This window comes from Cavia porcellus, unplaced genomic scaffold (genome assembly GCF_034190915.1).
Source record: "Cavia porcellus strain 051 isolate PalLab524CR breed Dunkin Hartley unplaced genomic scaffold, mCavPor4.1 scaffold_3, whole genome shotgun sequence".
Lineage (NCBI taxonomy): Eukaryota > Metazoa > Chordata > Mammalia > Rodentia > Caviidae > Cavia > Cavia porcellus.
In genome coordinates, this window is record NW_026947486.1 from 36671811 (window position 1) to 36694571 (window position 22761).

The following is a 22761-nucleotide window of genomic DNA, read 5'->3' on the forward strand; positions in this document are numbered from 1 at the left end:
AAGGCTCGGGGTTCATCCCCACCACCACAGAAAAATAAAAAAGGGACGATTCATCTTCTAAGTATGTGTTGTTTATGCAAAATACTGATTGTCTTTTTAATCATTGAATCATCAACAGTGATGTACCACTGATTTTATAGACATTAAATAGAATTACCCTACTGGTAATTGTAGTACTTTCACTGCCAAAGGATAAGTAACTTTTGATTGATGACTATCTGATTATTTTTCTTTGCTTCTATCAGGTACAACAGCTACAGGTCTTGTTGCTGCAAGCCCATGGAGGTACCCTGCCTACATCTATAAAGTAAGAGTCATAGATTAATTTTAAACATGTATTCTAGAAGTGGCTATTTCTCCTAGTAGTTGTTTTCCTCAAATACCCTAAAGTTTGTTAAATACTTAAGTGTCATGGAAGGGATTCTAGCAACCTTGCTGACTATGTAAGATTTAACTAATTATTTTTGAAGCAATGTGATGTAATAGAAAAAGCCTCAGAAATTTACTTATTGAATACTACTATATGGAAGAGCTGCTATCTCTTCTCCCACTTTTATTTATATGACTGTTAGTTACATCTACATAGATGCCTGGGTATTTAATTTATTCTGAGGGTTAATGTCCAGTACTGTCATATGTTTTATTCTTCAAATTGTTTCTTCATTGTTCAGAGAGCTCCTTCAGCATAACTCTTGTGTTCATGTGTGTATGTGTGTTTTTAACAAGGTATTTAAGCATTTTCACAAGATGTTCCAAAATGTATTTTTATATTTCCAGGGAACTCTGGTTCCTTTTATTGAAAAATGGTGCTTAGAAACTAATATTTGGTCCTGGCATTAGTTACCCTCATTGTTACTAGGGTATCACTACTTCTGGACCCTCTCCGTGTGTAGAGCTCAGAAATATCTGCACGTGTAACAACCCACACATACACTCATCTATATTTTTGTGTTGATATCTATTATTAGAAAGCATGATTTTGTACTTTTAACTGTCATCCTGTTCTCATACTACAGGATTCATTTTAGTCTTTTCTCTCTTCTTTTTTATAATTTATTTTTCTAATAGTGAGAAACCTAACTCATATTACATGTTCAATTCTAGTATATACAAAAAGAAGATTCAGAATTGCTAACGCATACCCCTGTGAGAAACACTTTATAAACTAGAGCACAACATTTACGTATATAGCCTTTTCAGCTTTTAAACTTAAGTGTATTGAGGTAGGATATGGTTTCCCACAGTCACTGTTTATATTCCATTTTAGATCACCTCCATACCTTGATTAGTTTTAATTGCTTGTTTATATCTTAGTTTTGAAAAATATAATGGATACAAGAGTCTTGTTATATAAAAAAATTACTAAGAACAGGAAAATGTAAATAAAAAATCCCAATGGGGTATCCTTTCACATTCATTAGAATGACTGCTGTTAACTAAATAAATAAGCTATTTAAAAATATCCAGTAGCAAAATAGCAAGTATTGGCAAGGATGTAATGATATTAAAAAATAGCTGCTATATACTGTCCTAGGATTGTAAAATTGTATCACTACCATGGAAAATGGTATGGAGAATCCAAAAAGATTGGAAATAGTCCTATGGTATTATCCAGCAATACCACTTCTAGGTATATTTCTAAAAAAAATTAGAAAGCAGGGTCTTAAAAACATGTTTTCACAACCGTATTTATAGCAGCATTATTCACAATAGCTAAAAAGTAGAAATAACCCAAATGTTCATCAACAGATGAACTGATAGACAAAAGGTGGTTAGTGAAATCAGCAAGACTATAAATAGAAGGTCTCAGACCTTAATTTCCCCACCACATGATCAAAGGATAACCTGTAGCTTGCTACAAATAAAAATATTTTATTGAAAACCTAAAACCTGGAACTAAGTCTGAATCACCTAGCATGAAACTGAATCAAAATCTTCATAGGAGAAGCTATCTCACTTTGACAGTATTGCCCCTCTCCCTCATCCCAATCAGCACAACAAGGTTCTTAAGGGCCAAAATTTCAACGGTGGGAAGAGAATCAGGAAGGTGAAAATCCTGCTTTCCTAGTATTCCAAGCTGTTTCCAAGGAAGCCAACTCTATGCTGATCTCACAGGGAACACAGAATATAGGGGAGACTATAAAGCTAGACCACCTGGAGTCAGGTAAAAACAAAGCATAGAGGCAGGTCCACAAAGACTGCCATCCAGAATATAGTAAAAGCTCAACGTTCCTGCCAGCAATAGTGCTCATCCAAATGCTGAATTCAGATAGCAGTACTTTCTAGCCAGGGAATACATCCTGTAGTCCAGACAGATCAGAAGCAATATAATTGCCCATTCAGTAACTTTGTCTGATAGCAGAGTTTAGCAGTTTTGCTGGATAGCAGAGTCTATCTGGATGACCCACAAATTCAGAGTAAAGGCAGCTGTCTGGGCATGTAGAGAAATGGAAAGTAATTTGTGGTCTTTCAAGGTCATTACCAGGTGGCCCATCTGGAATCATAGACTAGACTAGTGTGAAGGTCTCTTCCTGCCATAGAATACCCATAATGCATTAATAGCAATATAAGGAAGGAAACAAGTATTACAAAGACTCAAGAAATGATACTTCCAAAGCTCCAACAATGGATCCTAAAGAAAATGAGATCTATAAAAAAGACAAAAAGAGTTTAGAGTAACTTTCTTTAAAATGGTCAGTGAACTTCACAAATATACAGATAAAAATTAAATGAAATTTGCAAAACAATGTATGAATAGCATCAGAATTTTGATAAAGAAATAGAAACAAACATAAAGCCAAATAGAAATTCAAGAGATAAACAGTACAATGACCAAACTGACAAATGCAATAGAAAGTCCAATAGCTGGCTTGACAAGGCATTCAAAAACAGAACATTTGAAATTATCCTATCATGAGCTGGGTATGTAGTGCTGTGTAAGAAGCTCACCTAGCATATTTGAGGCCCTAGGTTCTGTCCCTAGTATTGTCAAAAAAACCTACTAGAATTATGGGATGCCATCAATAAGTCAAATATATCATTCTACAGGAGAAGAAAAAGGGACCAGAAAAAATCATGTTTTAAAAAATAATGGAAGCTGGGTACAGTAGTGCATGTCCATAATCCTAGTCCTCTGGGAGGCTGAGGCAATAGCATCACAAGTTCAAGCCCAGTCTAGGAAATTTAGTGACTTAGTCCTTGTCTTGAAATAAAAAATAAAAGAAAGGGTTGGGCTTTTATAGCTCAGTTGGAAGGCTCTGGTTTCAATCTCCAGTACCACTAAATGAGTGAATGGCATGATGGGACACATCTGCAATCCTAGCTACTAGAGAGGCTAAACAGAATCACATGCTCTAGGCCAGTTAGGGCAACTTAGTGAGACCCTGTCTCAAAATAAAATAAGGGCTGTGGATTTAGTGCAGCACTTGATGGGATCAATCCCCAGTACCAAAAATTAAATAAAACTTCCAATTCTAGGAAGAGCAGAGAACCACAATAAAATTGAGCTCAAGAATGAATTCACCAAGATATATGATAATCTATCAAAAATCACAAATTAAAAATTCTGACAGCAGTTAGAGATAAGTGCATCACATATAGAGGAGTTCCAATATGATTCTAATTGGGCTTCTTAGAAGAAAACTTTCAGACAAGGAGAGAGTATGATGGCATATTAAAAGTGCTGAGGGAATAAAATTCCTGTTATAATTTGTATCTAGCTATACTCCCAAAGCCTCATGTGCTCATAGGTGGTGCTTTTGGGAGCCACTAAACCATGAGTGTGTGATACCAGATTAAGCTGTGATGGCCTGAATAACCATTGATTGGTTTAGCACTGTTCTACGTGTGTATGGAATGGTGGATCTACTGAAGAGATGATCCACTGTGGGTGTGAGTAGCATCATCCAATAGGCTGGTAGCCTAGATGGAATAAAGGGGAAGGCAAAAGGAAGGTTGCTACTTCCTCCCTTCCCTGCCTTGAACTGTTTGTCCTCTGCTGTGGAGCCAGGTGACTATGGACTGAAACCTCTACAAATTGTAAGCTAAAATAAAGCTTACCTCCTTTAACTCTTGGGTGCCAGATATTTTCCCTGCAACAAAAAAGTAATTAGGACAAGCGCCAACAAAGAATACTTAGCAAAGTTATTTTTGAGAAATGAGGGAGAAATATAAACTTTCCCAAACAAACGCTCAGAAGTCACTACTAGGCCTACCTTATAGGAACTGCTAAAGGAAGTTATTTAAAGTGGAAAAAAAGTGTCCTTATTAGTAGCATGATTCTTACTATAGGGCTGGAGATATAGTTTAATGATAAGTTGCTTGCCTAGCATATGCGGGTCCTTGTGCTCAATCCTCAGTAACAAACATACACGGACACAACCGAAAGCACAAAACCTAGTGATATATGTAATACAGAACAATATTTAAGATACTCAAACTTTAATGATTCTGTGTACAGAACTTTAATGATTCTCTAGTAAAAGGTTTAAGAAAAAAATTAATGTCTTGCTAATAAATCATCAAGGGATGTATACTACAAAATGTTGGGTTTTTTTTTAAATTTTATTTAAGGAGAAAAGAAAAAAAACAGTGAAAGGGTACAAGTTATACAGATTTACAGAAAAAAAATGAACAGTAGGAAATCACTAGTTAATGGATTACATATTGTCATCTTAGAAATTATTGTTCAAGTCACAAAATTAAAGCTTGTAGAGTGGACATTCCAACAATGATACTGCAAACAGTTCTGTTCAATGATCCAATAAAACTCTGTGATATCATTTTCTATCTTATACACTTAAATATACATGCAGTTATATAGTTTAGAGCACTTTCTTTTCCTCTCTTTTCTACAATGACTATTACACATTTTGGGTTTCATTGCTCCCACGGTTCCCGAGTAAAACCAAATGTGACATAACAGAACAGAATCGGTCAAGTCAAAAGGGTGGACATAATAGATAATGTAAAAACATAATACAAGGTGATCAACAATGGTTACCATAATGCCTCCCGCTATCTCTAATAGAATTGCCTATATCATTAGTTATAATACAATTGAACAAAACAGTAAAGAACAAAACCGACAAAACCAAACAATTGGAGACATTGTAGGTCTTCAAAAGTAGATAAAAGTCAACGAGAATGGGCATTATAATGAATCTTATTATCTTCACAGCTGATGCCTAAACTTTCGAACCTGATACTATCCAGCAAAACAGACTAGGGGAACATCAGTCAAAAACAAGATGGTGAGAGTAATACAGGGCTTCAAATCGAGATAATAGAAAGTCATAGTGGGTTACTATAATATATCCTGCAATTTTTTCCCTTTAATTAAATGGATAAAAATAAAAAAGTAAATAATGGAGTGGAGATTGGGACGAAAGAGGGCATAACAGCGAAACAGCGCAGATCAAAACATAACCATTTAAGCAGAATAGTGTTTCACCACCAGATAATTCCGACCCAAAAGTAGTTACCATATTGACTCTTTCCTTGAAGTCCTTGAGTACAACTTCGTATACTGTAGCATTAAGTATATCAAAACAATGTAAAACCATTTAAGAGAATGACAGCATTACAGAGTATTTAGAATTGACTAACAGAAAATGAACAATGGTTTCTGTATAATCTCCTTGTCTTTAAAAGGTTTTTGCTTATACTATCGTACATAATAAAATCCAATAAGATACAACCTATTTAGACCATTGGAGACAGAAGAACAAAAGCTAGATGAGACTTCAAAACAAGATGATACTAAATCAGTATTACCTATTAAGATGTCATTTTCTCCAAAATAGCTGTTCCTATCACCCAATCTTCTCTGTCTCATTTCTGTTGAGCTCTTTTTCTGTCAGTAGCTGTCAGTTTGTCTTCTTCATTTTGTTCTCTGCTCCATTCGTTGTGGCCTCTCCGCCACTATTTCTGGGTTCTTTGTATTTTTCTTTTTTAAGAATATCCTGCAATATTTTCTGTAGAGTTGAATTGGTGGTTGCAAATTCCCCCAGTTCCTCTTTATCCTGGAAGCACCTTGTTTTTCCATCAATTTCCAGGGACAGTTGTGCAGGATATCTCAATCTTGGCTGGAGATTATTATCTTTCAAAGCTTGAATTATTTCCCCCCACGCTCTTCGTGATTTGATGGTTTGTGCAGAGAAATCTGCTATAATTCTGATGGGTGTTCCCTTGTAAGTGGTCTGTTTCTTGTCTCTGACAGCTTTTAATATTCTGTTCTTGTATTGAATTTCTGGAATTTTTATTATTATATGCCTGGGTGTTGCTCTGTTTGGGTTGTAGGTAGCTGGGGTCCTGTATGCCTCATACATCTGAATATCTTTACCTTTTGCTAAATTAGGAAAATTCTCCTGGATTATTTCTGTGAGTAGCTTTTGTAGTTCACTTGTTTGTGTCCCTACTTCTTCTTTTATGTTCTTAATCCTTAAGTTATGGCTCCTCTTATCATCTTCTTGTCTTTGTATTATTGCTGTTTGTTTCTTTGTTATTTTTAAGAAGTTTTTCATTTCATTCTCCCATATTACAAGTCTGCCCTCCAGTTCAGATAGTCTGTCCTTAGTTTCTTTTAAGCTGTTATGCCAGTCTTGAATAGACTTCTTAGTTTCTTGGTAGTCCCTTTGAACCTGCTTCACGTACTCTATGCTTTCTCTGTTTTCTCCATCAAACAATTTTCCCCTCTTTTTCTGTTCTTCCATTCCACCATCTGTTTTTTCCTGGGTGGTGCTTAGCATTTCTCTAACTATTCTGCATACTTCTAGCTTCAGGTCGTTGATAACTTCGTTCCTGAATTGGTCTGTGAGGCTCTCTATATGGTGCTTTATGTCTATTGGTGCGGTGTCCGCTATTGCCTGTTTCTCAGAATTGGGGGCCGAGGAGCCTTTCTTGTTGCTGCCTTTTCCCATATTCTCTGTTCCTTATATATGCAAGCTTACATAGGAGGCCCAGCTTCCCTCCCTGTCCGCCACAGCCTGATGGAATTGCGCTGGCTAGGTGCTCCCACCCACCGCAGCACACCAGGGAGTTACGGACTAGGCAGCCTACGCGGGAGTCGCCCCTCCGGGCCACCGTCAGGCTCTGGGATCTGGGTTGGGCCAGCCTACCGAGTCTGCCAGCAGCGTCACGCAGGCCAGGCACTTTTCCCCAATCCTGTGCGAGAGGGGAATGTGTGGCTGGAGTCGCCACCGCGCCCTGCTCCCGCAGGACTGCCGGATCCCAGAAAGTCCTCCGCTGGAGTCAAACTGTGGTAGAGTGTCAGTTTCTCTCACTCACCTCACCACAAGTCAGTGTACGCCTCCCTGCCCGTCCTGTTTTCGACTCCGTTCGCAGACTCCCGTTCTCAGAGCTTCTGCGCGTCTCTCTCCTTGCCGAGCCGCTGTAGAGGCAGCCAGCCGCGGCCAGGCGGGAAACCCAAATCGTGGCTTCCAATGGCGCAGGGTCTAGCCTCCACTCCGAGGCTTTTCTGTTCCTGTTTTAGCACCAGGACTGTATTCCAAATTGGTTTCTCTCAGCCCAGTTCGTTCCTGAGTCAGCAGAGCATATCTCTACCGGCTTATGTCTCCTTAGTCCGCACCATTCCTGACTTCTGAACCAAGCCTTTCAGAGAGCCTCCGTAGTATCTGCTATCTGTCTGCCATGTTCTCCCGGAAGTCACAAAATGTTGTTAATTCAAAGATCAAAAACAGAAAATATGGGGAGTAAGAGCAAAAGTGTAGAATTGCATTCAATCAAAGCTAAGGTGTTATTGGCTTTAAATAGACTGTTATCAATGTAAGATGTTCTTTGTAAGCCTTATAATGACCAAAAAGGAAACATTTGCTGGAGAGTCATAAAACAAAAACGATTCAAACCATACCACTACAGAAAACCATCAAACTACAAAAGAATACAGCAAGAGAAGAAACAAATAATAACAAAAAGGCAATAGTCCTTACCTATCACTAATTACTTTGAATGTAAATGTATTGAATTCTCCAGTGAAAATACATAAAATAACTGAATAGATTTTTTAAAAGCAACTGTATGCTGCCAAAAAGAGATTCACTTCCTAGTCTCTGAAGGGTACTCATACTGAAAAGGTTATAAAAAGATGTTCTGATCAAATCAAAAGCAGAAATGAGTGGGGTGTAATTATGTCAGGCAAAACAGACTTTAAGTCAAAACCTGAAAAGAAACAAAGAAAACCTTTTATGATAAAAGGGGTCAGATTAAGAAGACATAATTGTATATATCATGTATGATTTAAAAATACAGTGAGTTTTAAAAATGTTTAGAGTAAAAAACATATTGCTATTAGTTTCCCTAAAATACTAGCCCTCACTTTAACCACACATATCCTTTTGTTCTTGCCCCTTTTTGAAGCAGCTCTGAAAGTCCACTTTCATGAGCATCTTTAGTTGTACTGTTGTGGGTACCTTGAAGTACTGAATGAAATCAAAACATTTACCTTTCATGGTCATTTTCACTTTAGGAAAGAATCAAAAGTTACACAGTGCCAGATCCAACAAAGTGGATGAAATGAAATGCCATAATGTTTCCATGAGCCTTCATTGGATGTCACTTAGCAGCAGCATTTGATCATATCTGGTAAAGACACTACAAAAGAAAATTTCTAGCACTGCTTCAGAAAATGGCAAGAATGTTGGAATAAGTGTGTTTGAAGCAAGGGGCAGTATTTTGAGGGGAGTTAATAGGCAATGTGTCTTTTTTTAAAGATTTAAACATTCACTGTATATTTTGGTCACATACAGTTCTACTGAAACATAGGAACATTTAACATTGGAATACTTAAATATATAAAGGCAATATTAAACGATCTGAAGTAAGAAGTCAACTGTAATACAATAATATGTGATAAGGCACTTTTTAAAATTTTTGGTACCAAGGAGCACACTCATGACATCACACTTGCCAGGCAGGTGCTTAAGCCACTGAGCTAAATCCTCGGCCCTAGGGGATTTTAATATACTACATTCACTATGGGGCAGAAAATATCCACATATAAGGAAACAGTCTTTCCCCCTTCCTCCTCTGTGCCTTGGATCCAGATCCAGCTCTGGAAAGTTGGCCTACAGATTCGGCAGTTCTACTGTGTGGAGACTCTGGCCAACAGAGAGCGGTGGCTGTCTTGTCTACTTTTTTGCCAGCATGGAGAATAATTGTTTTCCTGGTCATCTGACTTGGCACCCTGCCTGGACCCAGCATGTAGGTCCCAAGGAGGCTGCCATGAACTTTAGAGCATGAAGACTTCAGCAAAGGACATCTCCAGGGTGAAATCCAAGTCAAAAATGCAAAGAACAGACCAATCTTACGAAATCTCTGAAAACTGATAATAGACTAGTGAAATCCAAATGTAAGCCACTTTGGGGAAAACTATTTTACCTTGGCTTGCCTACTGTTACCTCATCTGAAAACTGCAAAAGGGCATAAAGGATCCAGGAGGGTAAATTAAAAAAACTTCTTAGCAAACATATCAATTCTCTTTTTTCAAATAAAAAAGAAGCAAAATTTGCACAAACACTGAGTTGAATTTCTATACCACATCCAGAATCTATGTATACTGCAGACACCACTTCACCTCATCTCAGTTATGATGGAATTTAAGTCTCCAAACACAGTCTTTTTATAGTATGTTTAAGCAAAGGAAATTTAGTTGACAAAGCTATTAAAGGTCATGCTCTTGTACTGGGGATATAGCTCAGTGGCACAGTGCCTGCCTGGCAAGTGTAAGGTCGTGAGTTCAATTCCCAGCACCTAAATAAATAAATAAGATCATAATCTTATTCCTTCAAATAGTATATTATCAAATGCCTTATTATGAGGAGTAAGAAGTTCATATTGATGACATTTGATACTACATTCAAACAAAAGAAAAGACCTGTATTTACTCAAACAATTGTGGGGACAAGTTGGTATTTGAACACAAAAATCAAGAGCAGGAAGACTCAGAAAGCCGTTTGTAAAAATAGAAGATTGGAGCCAACATTGTAAGCCATTTTGTTTCAGTTTATCATATGCCTTTTTATAAACTATTCAGTTCAGAAGCCTTACCATCCATTTGTTGTAGATAAGTTGATATCCAGAAGCAAACTCAGGGTAAACTAAGAATCCAAATGAATGGTGATAAATATGGTAGAGCCACATTTTAACTCCAGTTGAAATAGGAATAAAAAGAGCATATTATGAATGTTGCTTATAGAAATATGAAGATCTTAAAACTCACCTCAGTGAACAACACAAGAACTTTGTACACAATAACTGGTATCAAGTTGTTGATGATATTATATCTAAGTTAGTTTTTCACTTTGTGGAATATGAAAGAAATACACCTAAAAAAGAAAAGAATAAAATACATTGTTGGATCCCTTCTTATTTCTTCAAATGTCTAGAAAAAGACTAAAACAAAAGAAAAGCTAGAATTGTAACATACTTCTCACAAGAAATTCAGGAAAAATAATGTACATATGATTAAGGAGAACTTCCCGATGAAGAAATTCTGGAACCTGAACAAAACCTTATGTTCATTTCAGAACCCTCTCCTTACCCATGAAATAAATTGAGATGGCTTAATGAAAAAATGGCTGTTGAATGTCCTGTGTTAAATGCAGCAAAAAATAACAAAAACAGAATTTTACACAGCTACTTCCATGTAAAAACAAGTAGGAATGCATCATTGACATTTCTAAGCATGAATTAATTACAAGTGATAATGACTTAGAAAAACTAAGTGTAGATCATTGTCCAAGTCATATACTACACTTTAGCCAGCAGAAGATATAAAGGAAAATAACTTATTCAATATTTGATCATGATTCTGGTCTAATAACAATAAACAGTGCAAAAGAGCACTTAATAATAAAGGCAAAATGTCCATCCTGTTATCCTACCAAGGAACTCATTGAATGTAAATCACGAATTTGGATAATTTACCTGAAGGCAAAATCCACCAAAAAGTGAGAATATTATTAGGATGAAATAAAAAAGAAAATCTAGAAATGTTACCATATGATGCTGACAGTTTCCAGGCTCTTGTGTATGATAAGCAATAAATTGCAAGTGTATACCCAGTGGTAAAAGAAAAGCAGCTACACTTACTGAAGATAACAGGAAGATATGGTCAGGGAAGATCTATTTCAGCAGAAACAAAAAGGCGGGCAGAGCAGAAAAGTAGTTTCAGGGGCAACAGGGAATAAAAAGTATAGCACAGGGTATAGATAAATCAGATTTGGGGATATAAAGATATGTACCCTTACCCAGGTGTCTCTCATTACGTCTCTAGGTAAGATTGACAGGAATGATTGACAGGGTACCGAATCATCTTTAGGGGCTTCTAATGCACAGCACTTTTCCACAGTTCATTCTGATTAAATTATAGATGAGGTGCAATTCATATTTATGAACCATTAATGAAACTCTAATAGGGGGACAAGTCTACTGAAGATCAGGCCAAAAAATTAAGGAGCATGTGCTGTGGCCAGGGGCTTCAGGGATTTCCTGGGTCTTTTTTTTTATTTTCTATTTCTCTCAGAACAGTGGAAATTGAATTAGCCCTGGAATGCTGCCCAGTCTCTAGAGGGTGTAAGGGAGTGGTCTCCTATCTCCCATTGTACTACCTGTACTGTACTTTGAACAAGTGCTAAATCAGATAACAAAAGAACTGAATTTCTTGTTGTATAAGAAGAAAACCAGATTTGTAGCTCACCAGTACAATCTCTGTTGGACTTATTTCAGACTAGTGCAAAGTAATAAGAATTTTTGAGTTTTATAAGCTGTGCTGAAAACAGTGGTATATGTAATATTTTAGATATTTGGGAAAAGGGCAAATATTTGTTCAAATCTATTATCAGCATTTTTCTTTTCCATTTCAACTTGTATATTTACTGACTTTTACTCTTTAAAACCGCATATTTCATAAGTGACAAGACATTCTTGCAATTTTTATATATGTATATAATAATTCTTAGACTTTTGCTGACTTTGTAGAGCCATATTTAAATATTAAAGGTGATATTTGCATATTTTACAGAACTGAACATCTGTTGTAGAAAATTATAAAGTAATCTGGATTCTTGTTTTACGAATTTAAAAAAATTGAATAAGGAAACTGGATTTGACTGATATCTTTGACCAAATAGATCTAACTGATATAAAGAACATTCCTTCCAAAATATAAAACATTCTTCTCTAGTACACACAGAACATTCTTCAGGATAAGTTTTACAGTAGACCCCAAGACAAATTGTATCATATTTAAGAAAACGGAAATATAAAGCATGTTTTTAGCCATGACAGTATGAAAATAGAAGTCAGTAATGAGGAGTTTAGAAAATTCACAGATACATGAAAATTAAATAATATCCTGAAGTCATATGGATCAATGAAGAATTTAAAAGAGAATTTTAGGTTGTGGGCCAAGAGGAAAACCAAGTCAACCTGCCCTTCCTGTGAGCCAGCTGGCACGTGAGTGGGTTGGGAGACAATCTCCGCCCACTCCTGTAGGCTACTGGCTCATTAGAGGTACACAGGCTGGGATGATAGCAACTGAGCTACAAAAACAACTTAATGCTTATATTGTTTGATTCCCTTTGTAGGCCTAAAGCCAGTAGTCTGAACATATGTTTAGAGGATAACAGTATACAATATAGTAATTATGGGAGATTTCCTTCTATCTTGTTTTTGAAATCCAATAATATTTTCACTGCTTTGTTTTGTTTCATTTGATTGTTTTATTCTCTTCAGAATTAAAAAAATGAGACAAACAAATATGGAAAATACAAAATGCCAAAACTTAAAGGAGGCAGCAAAAGCAATAAGAGCAAAGTTTTTTATTAATAAATACCTAGATAAAAAAATATGAAGGATCATAAGTATGCTTTGAGGGCAAAAAGCAGCCTGATCCCAGTGTTAACAGAAGGAAAGAAACAGTCATTTTTCCATATCCACAAGGGATTTGTTCCAAGATCTGCAGTGGATCCCTGAAATGGTATAGTAACAAATCACATATATACTGTTTTCCCCCTATATATCCCTACAGTAAAATTTAAATTATACATTAAGCCACTATAAGAAATTAACGACAATAATAAAATGTAACACTTATAGCAATATACTATGCAGTAATAATTTTTGTTTTGGGGCTTTTATTAAGTAAAATAAGGTTACCTGAAAATAAGTACTTAGGCAACATGACAATCAATCTGATAAGCAAAATGGATACTAAGTGACTAATAAGTAGGCAGTACACAGAGCTTGGATTTGATAGACAATGGGATGATTCATATCCAGTGGAAACAAAGCAGGATAGTATAAGATTTCATTATGTGGGCCAGGGATTTTGTTCAGTGGCATAAGTACCTTCCTGGCAAGTATGAGGTCATGAGTTTGATCTCTGGTACCAAAAAGAAGAAACATTTCATTATACTGCTTAGAATGATACTCAGTTTAAAACTTATGAATTGTTTATTTCTGGAATTTTTCTATTTTTTTTTAGATAGTAGGTATCTGAAACTGCAGAAAATGAAACTATGGATAAGAACTGACTACTCTTGTTGGTATACATGTACCAAACATTAATTCAATCTCTCTGTGTATGCAAATTTTGGTTGTACTTAATATTTTACAATTATAAAAATGATCCAGTGAATTACCTTCTGTGCATAGACAGAGTCTGCCAAAAAAACGTATGCACACTATAGGAAAGGAAAAACTTTGTGAACACTAAATTTATTGAGACACACAGAACTACAGAAAACATACCTAAAATTCATCTGGAGCCAGAAGAGACCAGGAATAGCAGAAGTGTTTCTGGGCAACAAAAGTAGGTAGAAATCTTGAAGAAATAAAGGTAGACAGTTCATGAACAAAACCCAAACTGCATGGGAAGAACTTCAATGAATCAACAACTGGGATCTCATCTTATTAAAAGGTTTTTACACATCAAAAGAAATCAACAATAGAGTGAAAAGATAACCCACAGAGTGGAAAAGATTTTAGCCAACTGTCCCTCAGACAAAGGACTTCTATCTAGAACATTTAAATGAATTAAAAAATCCAGGCTCCCAAATTCAAAGATTCAACCCAAAAATGGGCACCTCCCACACTTGCTTGCCTGCCGCCACCATCAGAAGGCTTGGTTCCTGGGGGCAGTCAGCACGAGCAGGGAGACACTGCCAGATCTGCCCCTGCTTGCCTGCTTCCTCAATCAGAAGGCTTGCTTCTTGTGGGCAGCCATTGCAGGCAGGGAGATTCAGCCAACTATACCCAGTGTGCCCACAGATCGCCATGGGAGACCCTTGCTTCCTCTGGGCAGCCAGCGCCCACTGGGTAATCAGACAAACACACCTCTGTATGCTTACCACCATTGGGGGAGTCCTGGCATAGACATGCAGGGAGAGAAGAAGCACCCTTGTCACCACACACCATTGGCCATCTCAGAAACCTCAGTGTAACTGCACGGGTCTGGAGAAGCCCACCCAATGCCCTGCTACCTCCCTGGGAACCTTGGTTCAGAGAAACTCAAGTACCTTTCCCATTCCCCTACACCATGGAGGAGCAGCCAAGATGGGAAATGCCTGGGAGGCCCACACCAGCTTGTTGGGAGGAACTCAAGAGAATGTCAAGACAAAGGAGCAAAAGGCAATCTCAGACCTCCAGCCCACACAGAACAAGTCTTGGAGATATAGTCATGAAAGAAAATGAAAATCACACACCTGAAATCTGAAAGAATAGCAACTGAAGTAAAGAAACAGCTTAGTGAGACTTTAAATGTAATTAGATAAGAAACAATGTTTCAGGTAAAAAGAAATCATAAACCTAGTGAAAGAATTGCCGAGCATATCTAAAGAAGACATAGATTTTTAATAAAAGAAGAGCATAGGAAAATGATGGAAACCTTGAATGATCAATGTAAGAAGGAATTACAATGTATGAAACATATTCAAAGAGATGTCCAGAAATTAAAAAGTCAGTAGAAAGCTGGCAAAACTTCTTGAAAGAGACTGAAAATATACTTTCAAACCTTGAAGAATTGTGAAAGGAAAGATCTCTTAAAAATAACAAGGAACCAGGAGATAACAACTGCACGATGGCTGCAAGATGATGCAAAAAATTTTAAGAGTGATAGGTATCAGTAAAGAAGCAAGGACCAACACAAATGAAATTAAAAGGTTATTTGCAGAACTAATAGTAGAAAACTTCCCAAACATGGGGAAAGGATTTGACGTACAGATAAACGAGGCATATAGAATTCCAACTAGCCATAACCAAAATAAATCTACATATAATAATCAAGATCCCAGAAATTCAGCATAAGAACAGAATAGTAAAGGCTGTTAGAGAAAAGAAACAGATCACCTTATAAAAGAAAACATGTGAGAACCCTGGCAAATTTGTCAACACAAACAATCAAATCATGAAGAGTTTAGGGTAAAGTGTTTCAAATTCTGAAAGAAAACAACTTTCAATGCAGATTGATGTACTCTGCAAAACTATGAGTCAAAATTGATGGAAAAATAAGATACTTCCATGATAAAGAACAACTGAAGGAATTCTTGACCACCAAATCAACCCTACAAACAGTGCTAAAGGATATTCTACAGAGAGATAAAGATGACCAAATTTCCAGGACAGCAGCAGAGGAGGATTGCTAAACAGGACAGGCAATTGAATGAAGTGGAAAAGTGGAGGGCCAACAGCAGGAGACTAGCATGGCAGAGATGAACCAGTGCATGCTGGTTGTAACCATTAATGCAGATGGCCTCAGTTCAGCAATAAAAAAAAAACACAGAGTGGATTAAGAAACAAGATCCATTGTTATACTCTGTATAAGAAACACATTTAACTTGAAAGGAAATTGAGACTAAAAATCAAAGGAGAGAAAACAGTTGTTTCACATGATAGGAGACTATAAAAAAGCAAGGGTAACTTGCCCATCAACCGCAGAATACTTAAGAAAGATACAGTATTTTCATACAGTAGAAAGCTATCTAGCTATAAAGTAGAATAATCTTGAGTCTCTTGTAGGTAAATGGATGCAATGGAGATCACACTTGTGGGTGAAGTGGTTTGGACTCATACAGTTGTCTATTGCACTGAGTTATCTCCCTTGGCATAAAAAACTGAAGAAGTTAGTTGGATCCAAATTGTACAATAGATATTGTAAAAGTGAGAGGAGAAAAAATGCCTAAAAAGGGAAAGTGGTAATCACTGTTAATTTCCTGTTATCTTGTTTTGAATCCTTGTTTTCTTTTCATAATTTTGTTAGGGTTGGTTGTATTCTGTCTTATTTTGTTAGGTTTTACTACGTCTGATGGTTTGGGCAGCGATTTTGAAGATAATGGGATGTACTATGGTAACCATTGTTGATTTCCTATTATCTTGTTTTGAAGTCCTATAATGCCTTCATTCATTGTTTTTATTGGTTTTGTTCTGTCTTGATTTTATTGTGTGAGATGGTATGGAAAGCTATGTTGAAGAAAATGAGAGACATGGTAGCCATTGTTGATTTCTTGTTTTCGTATTTTGAAGTCCTGTATTGTTGTGTTCTGATTTGCTTTTTTCTGTTTTGTTTTATTCTCTTTAAAATAAAAAGGGCATATGAGATGAATATGAACTTCTCAGATGAAGAAATACAAATGACAAATAAATATATGAAAAAAAAATGTTCAACATCATTGGTCATTCAAGAATCCTAAATTAACACAACACTGAGATTCCAGAAAGAATGGCTGTCATCAAGAAATCAACCAATAGCAAATGCTGACAGGGCTGTTGGGAAAAATGAACCTTTCTTCATTGTTGGTGGGAATGTAGACTGGTACAACCACTATGGAAATCAGTGTGGAGATTCTCAAAGCACTAGGATTAGAAATCCCATTCAACCCAGCCATTCTCCTTCTGGGTATCTTCCCAAAAGAATTGTAACACCCAAATCTTGGTAACAACCCAAATGCCCATCACCTGAGGAATGGATAAAAAATATTTATTTTTATACAGTAAACTTCTACTGAGTCATAAAGAAGGGTTAACTCATAGCTTTTATAGGTAAATCGATGCAACTTGGGACCATAGTCATTGTTTTCCTTTGTGAGAAACCAAATGCATAAATAAGGTCTAAATTTTACAATAGATATTGTGAAATGGGAAGCAACTTTAAAGTTTTCAAGAAAAAAGGAATCGGGGGCTGGGGATTTAGCTTAGCAGCATAAGCGCCTGCCTTGCAAGCAGGCAGTCGTAAGTTTGACCCCCGGTATCGATAAAAAGGAAAAAGACAAAAAAAAAGAAAAAAAAGAAAAAGAAAAAAGGAATTAAGATGGGGGAAATGATGGAAGGGAAAAGAAAAAAATTCAAGTCAATTATACTATTAGTGTCTCTGTTTATTGGAAAAGAAGGTTTATGCTAATATTGATTGGAGAAATTTTTACGCTCATGTCTTGTACTCTGAGCACATACTTTAAGGATAACATCCAGTGTACTAACTGTTATTCTATTATTTTGTTAGTCAATTTTCTTTTACCTTTTTCCATAAAATAAAAAATGAATAAATAAATTTATTGAGACATCATGAGATTCATACAAGTTACTTTTGGCCTCTGCAACTAAAAGAACTGCTCAAAGTGGTGGCAATTATCTTTCAGACATTTATTAGTATGGCGATCTGCTGCTTGGATCACATTGGTCACTGAGACTGCTGCACTTGCATTTTCAGTTTTTTTTCTCTGAGGGCTAGAAGTGTAATGGGTTTTTTGAAATATATGACATCCTCTAGGGTCCCTCGTATAACAGTAACACCATCTGTTGAAAAAACATCATACGACTTCTGGGAGAACATGGCGGACAAATAACAGCAGCCACGGAGGCTCTCTGAGATTACCAGCTTAGAATCCAGGAGCGGTGCCGTGTGAGGAGTCCCACGTGAGGGGAGATGTACCTTGCCGACCCAGGAACAAAGTAAGCTGAGAGAAACCAATTGGAAATGCAATCCTGATGCTATAACAGGAACAGATAAAATCTCAGTGCGTAAGCTGGATCCTGTGCCATTGGAAGCCGCGATTTGAATGTTCTGCTGCTGATACTGCGTCCCAATCCACATGGCAGGGAGAGAGGCGCGCCAAAGCTCTGGGAGCGGGAATCAGCCCAAACAGCGTTGAGAGCGGGACTGGCTCGACCTGCAGTGAGTGAAATGGGGACCCTTTCATAGACTAGGAGGCTCCAACAGAGGACATTCTGGGAATGGACAGACTAGCCGGAACACAGCCCTGCAGTGACTTTAGTCGCATATTCCCCTCTCAAGTGGGAGTGGTGGGGAGCACTTGGCCTGGTGACGCTGCGGACTAAGATTCAGTAGGCTAGCCCAAACCAGGTCCCTGCGCCTGGCGGTGGGTGCACTCTAGCAGTGAAGCCTTCACTAGGTTGATCTGGAGGGGCGGGCCCAGCAGAGGCTGCCCAGGTCTGTGTCTCCCTAGTACACTGCAGTGGGTGGGAACACTTAGCCAGCGGATTCAAACAAACTGCCACAGACAGAAAAAAAAAAAACAAAAAAAAAACTGAGCCTCCTACATACGCTTGTATGGAAGGAACAAAAAGTATGGAAAAAGGGAGCAACAAGAAAGGCTCCTCAGTCCCCAATCCTGAGAACACTGATCAAGGAAAGGTAAAAGCAAAACAGAATGAAGACAGAAAACATGCAATATCAGAGACGGCACCTATAGGTATAAAACGGTATCTCCAGAGCCTCATAGAAGAGTTCAAAAATGAAGTATTTAATGAAATAAAGCAAGAAATAAGTAGAATAGTTAGAGAAATGTTAAGCACCACCCAAGAAAAAACAGATGGTGGAATGGAAGAACAGAAAAAAAGGGGAGAATTGTTTGATGGAGAAAATAGAGAAAACATAGAATACGTGAAGCAGGTTCACAGAGATTACCAGCAAATGAAAAACTCTATTGAAAGCTGGCATAGCAGCTTGAAAGAAACTAAGGATAGATTATCAGAACTGGAGGACAGATTTGTAAGGTGGGAGCATGAAATGAAAAACTTCTTAAAAATAACAAGAAGACAAACAGCAATAATACAAAGACCAGAAGATGACAAGAGGATCTATAACTTAAGAATTAAGAACATAAAAGAAGTAGGGACTCAAACAAATGAACTACAAAAGCTATTCACAGAAATAATCCAGGAGAATTTCCCTAATTTAGCAAAAGGTAAAGATACTCAGATGTACGAGGCATACAGGACCCCAGCCACCTATAACCCAAACAGAGCTACACCCAGGCATATAATAATCAAAATTCCAGAAATCTAATATAAGAACAGAATATTAAAATCCATCAGAGACAAGAAACAGATCACTTACCAGGGAACACCCATCAGAATTACAGCAGACTTCTCGGCACAAACCATCAAATCACGAAGAGCATGGGGGGAAATAATTCAAGCTTTGAAAGATAATAACCTCCAGCCAAGATTGATATATCCTACACAACTGTCCCTAGAAATTGATGGAAAAACAAGGTGCTTCCAGGATAAAGAGGAACTAGGGGAATTTGCAACCACCAATTCAACTCTACAGAGATTGCTGCAGGATATTCTAAAAATGAAAAATACCAAGATTCCAGAAACAGTGGCAGAGCGGCCACAGTGAATGGAGCAGAAAGCGAAATGAAGAGGACAAACTGACATCTAGTGACAGAAAAAAAGCTCAACAGAAATGAGGCAGAGAAGGTTGGATGGTAAGAACAGCCATTTTGGAGAGAACAAGACATCATAATAAGGAATGCTGATTTAATATCCTCTTGTTTTGAAGTCCCATCAAGCTTTTGTTCTTCTGTCTCCATAGGTTTTAACGTATTGTATCTTAATTGGATTTTATTATATGTCATAATATAAACAAAAACTTTTACAGACAAGGAGATTATACAGAAACCATTGTTCATTTTCTGTTAGTTGATTTTAAATACCCTGTAATTCTGTCATTCTCTTGAACGGTTTTACATTGTCTTGATATGTTTGATGCTATAGTATGCGAAGTTATACCCAAAGATTTTAATGGAAGAGACACTATGGTAACTACTATTATGTCGAGATTATTTTGTGGTGAAACACTATTTTGCTTAAATGGCTATGTTTTGACCTGCACTGTTTTGTTGTTATGCCCTCTTTTTTTATCTCAATCTCCTTTTTATTATCTACTTTTTCATTTTTATCCTTTTAATTAAGGGAAAATTAAATAAAAAATAGCAGGATATATTATAGTAACCCAATTTGATTTCCTATTAACTTGATTTGAAACTCTGTATTGCTCTCACCATCTTGTTTTGACTGATTTTCCTCTATTCTGTTATGCTAGATAGTACCAAGTTTGAAAGTCTAGGCAACAACTATGAAGACAATAAGATCCATTGTGACACCCATTCTGGTTGACTATTATCTTCTTTTGAAGTCCTCTAATGTCTCCAATGTTTTGATTTTATCGGTCTTATTCTTTACTGTTTTGTTCAATTTTATTATAACTGATGATATAGGCAATTCTTTTTAAGATAACAAGAGGCATTATCGTAACCATTGTTGATCACCTTGTATTTTGTTTTTACATTATGTATTATGTCCATCCTTTTGATTTGACTGACTGTCCTGGTATGTCACATTTGGTTTTACTTTCTTCAAAAAAAAAGTAATAAAAACTGTGGGAGTAATAAAACCCAAAATGAGTAATTGTTATTGTACAAAAGAAAGTTCTCTAAGAGATATAACTGCATATATATTTAAGTGTATAAGATAGATAACCATATTACTGAGTTTTTTTGGATTATCGAACAAAACTGTTTGCAGTCTCACTGTTTGAAAGTCCCCTCTATATGCTTTAATTTTGTAACTTCAACAACTATTTCTAAGATGACAATATGCAATTAACTAGTGATTTCCTACTGTTTATTTTTTCTGAAATTCTGTATAATTTGTACCCTTTTTCTATTTTTTTTCTTTTTTCTCCTTAAATAAAATTAAAAAAAAAAAAGAAAAAAACATCATACTATTTATCTTTTCCTGAAGTGTGTATACACATTTTGGGGCAGACTCTATACTTTTGTATTGTTAGAAGTTTATTTTCAGTTGGGGTCAGAGGTGATGCTCCGTGCCTATATCCCAGTTACTCAAGAGGCCAAGGCAGGAGTATTGTCTAGCCTGAGCCTTACTGAGACACTGTCTCAAAATGAAAAAGGACTAAGGCTATTGCTCAGTAGTAGAGCAACCCTTCATTTGGTCTTCAGTACTGAGGGAAAAAGTTTATCTTCCAGGTAGATTTCTACTAGATTTGCTGGAGTAAAAGATAGATGTATATATAGTTTTTTAGGTATTTGAGAAGGGTTGACCCAGTTTTCCTTGCCGTTGCAGTACAAGAGTGCCTTACCAATAGAAAAATGTTGCTATACCTCTTCAATTTTCACCAGTCTGATAAGTTACAAATGCTGTCTCAGTGGTGTTTTATTTTGCACTTACTTAACTGAACGAGTTTGAATAGTTTTCATATGTTCAAAAGGCTACTTTTATCTCTTCTTTGGTAAAATGTCTATTCATGTCTTTTCACATTTTCTGTTGGGGTTTGTTCCTTTGTTTCTTGTAAAGATAAATTGTGATAAAATATACATACTATAAAATTTATCAGTTGTATGTAACTGTACATACAACTGACATTAAGTATAGTGATATGCATTGTTTTGGTGGATAAACTTTGTCAAACTTGGAAAGTTATCTTGAGCCTGTGCAAGAGGAGGGCATGGAGGTGGTATGAGTGCTACAACTGCCTCGGTGGGGTGAGGGGCACCCTGTGTGTAGTATAAGGGAGGAAAAGAGGCTTGTTCTCCCCTTTTGCTCTGGCTGCTTTTGCTGGCTGCTGCCTTAAAGTGCTGCCCCAGTGTCATGCCACCCTGGCTAGGAGCCAGGGTGATTATAAGCCAGCTGATTATGGACTGAAACTTCCACAAACACTGAGCTAAATAAACCTTTTCCTTCATTTTGGGTATCAGTTATTTTGTCCCAGTAATGAGAGAAAAGTAACCAAGCATCTGTTACCACCATAGTGGTTACACCATTTAACATACCCATCCACACCATATAAAAGTTCCAATTTCTTTATATCTTTCCCTCTTTTTTTTTTTTTGATACTGGGGATTGAACTTATGACTGTGTGCTTGCAAGGCTGGAGCTTTTGCCACTGAGCTAAATCCCTAGCCCCTCTTCATATCTTTACCAGAACGTATTGTGGTATTTTAAAAATAATAGCAAACTCTAATTTTGGCCCTTATTTTTATCAGTTCTTTGAGTATTAATGATACTAGTCCTTTATATCTGGTACTATAGGTATTTTTTCAGTTTGTTATTTGTCTTTTATTTCTGTTACGGTGTTTTTTGGTCATGTGAAAGTATTGATTGATTGACTGGTACTGGATATTGCAACCAGGACCTGTGTTCTGGGCTATATCTCTAGCCTTTTCTTTTTTATTTTGAGACCAGGTTTCCCTAGTATTTATTTTATCTCTACTAAGTGATTTTTAGTAAATTTCCAGTTGTACAATCTAATTTTAGAATGTGTTTGTTAACCTAGAGAGATACTTTTGCCCATTTAGTGTTGCTTCCATTTCTCCTACCACCCACTAACCTGTTTTCTATCTGTATAGATTTACCTGCTATAAACATTTCATATACATGGAGTCATACAGTTCACAAGTCTTTTGTTACCTTCTTTCATTC

General features: G+C 36.7%; 1 protein-coding gene and 1 pseudogene across 1 annotated transcript in view; both read left to right on the plus strand.

The window, feature by feature from the left end:
- Kif4a (kinesin family member 4A) overlaps window positions 1–22761 on the plus strand; it is a 115217-nt gene that overhangs the window by 35637 nt on the left and 56819 nt on the right. The window contains exon 10 of the mRNA XM_013153713.2: window positions 246–307. Within this exon, the coding sequence (XP_013009167.1) occupies window positions 246–307 (62 nt within the window). The remainder of the gene's footprint in view (window positions 1–245; window positions 308–22761) is intronic.
- LOC111757137 (protein DBF4 homolog A-like) lies at window positions 8994–11929 on the plus strand (annotated as a pseudogene).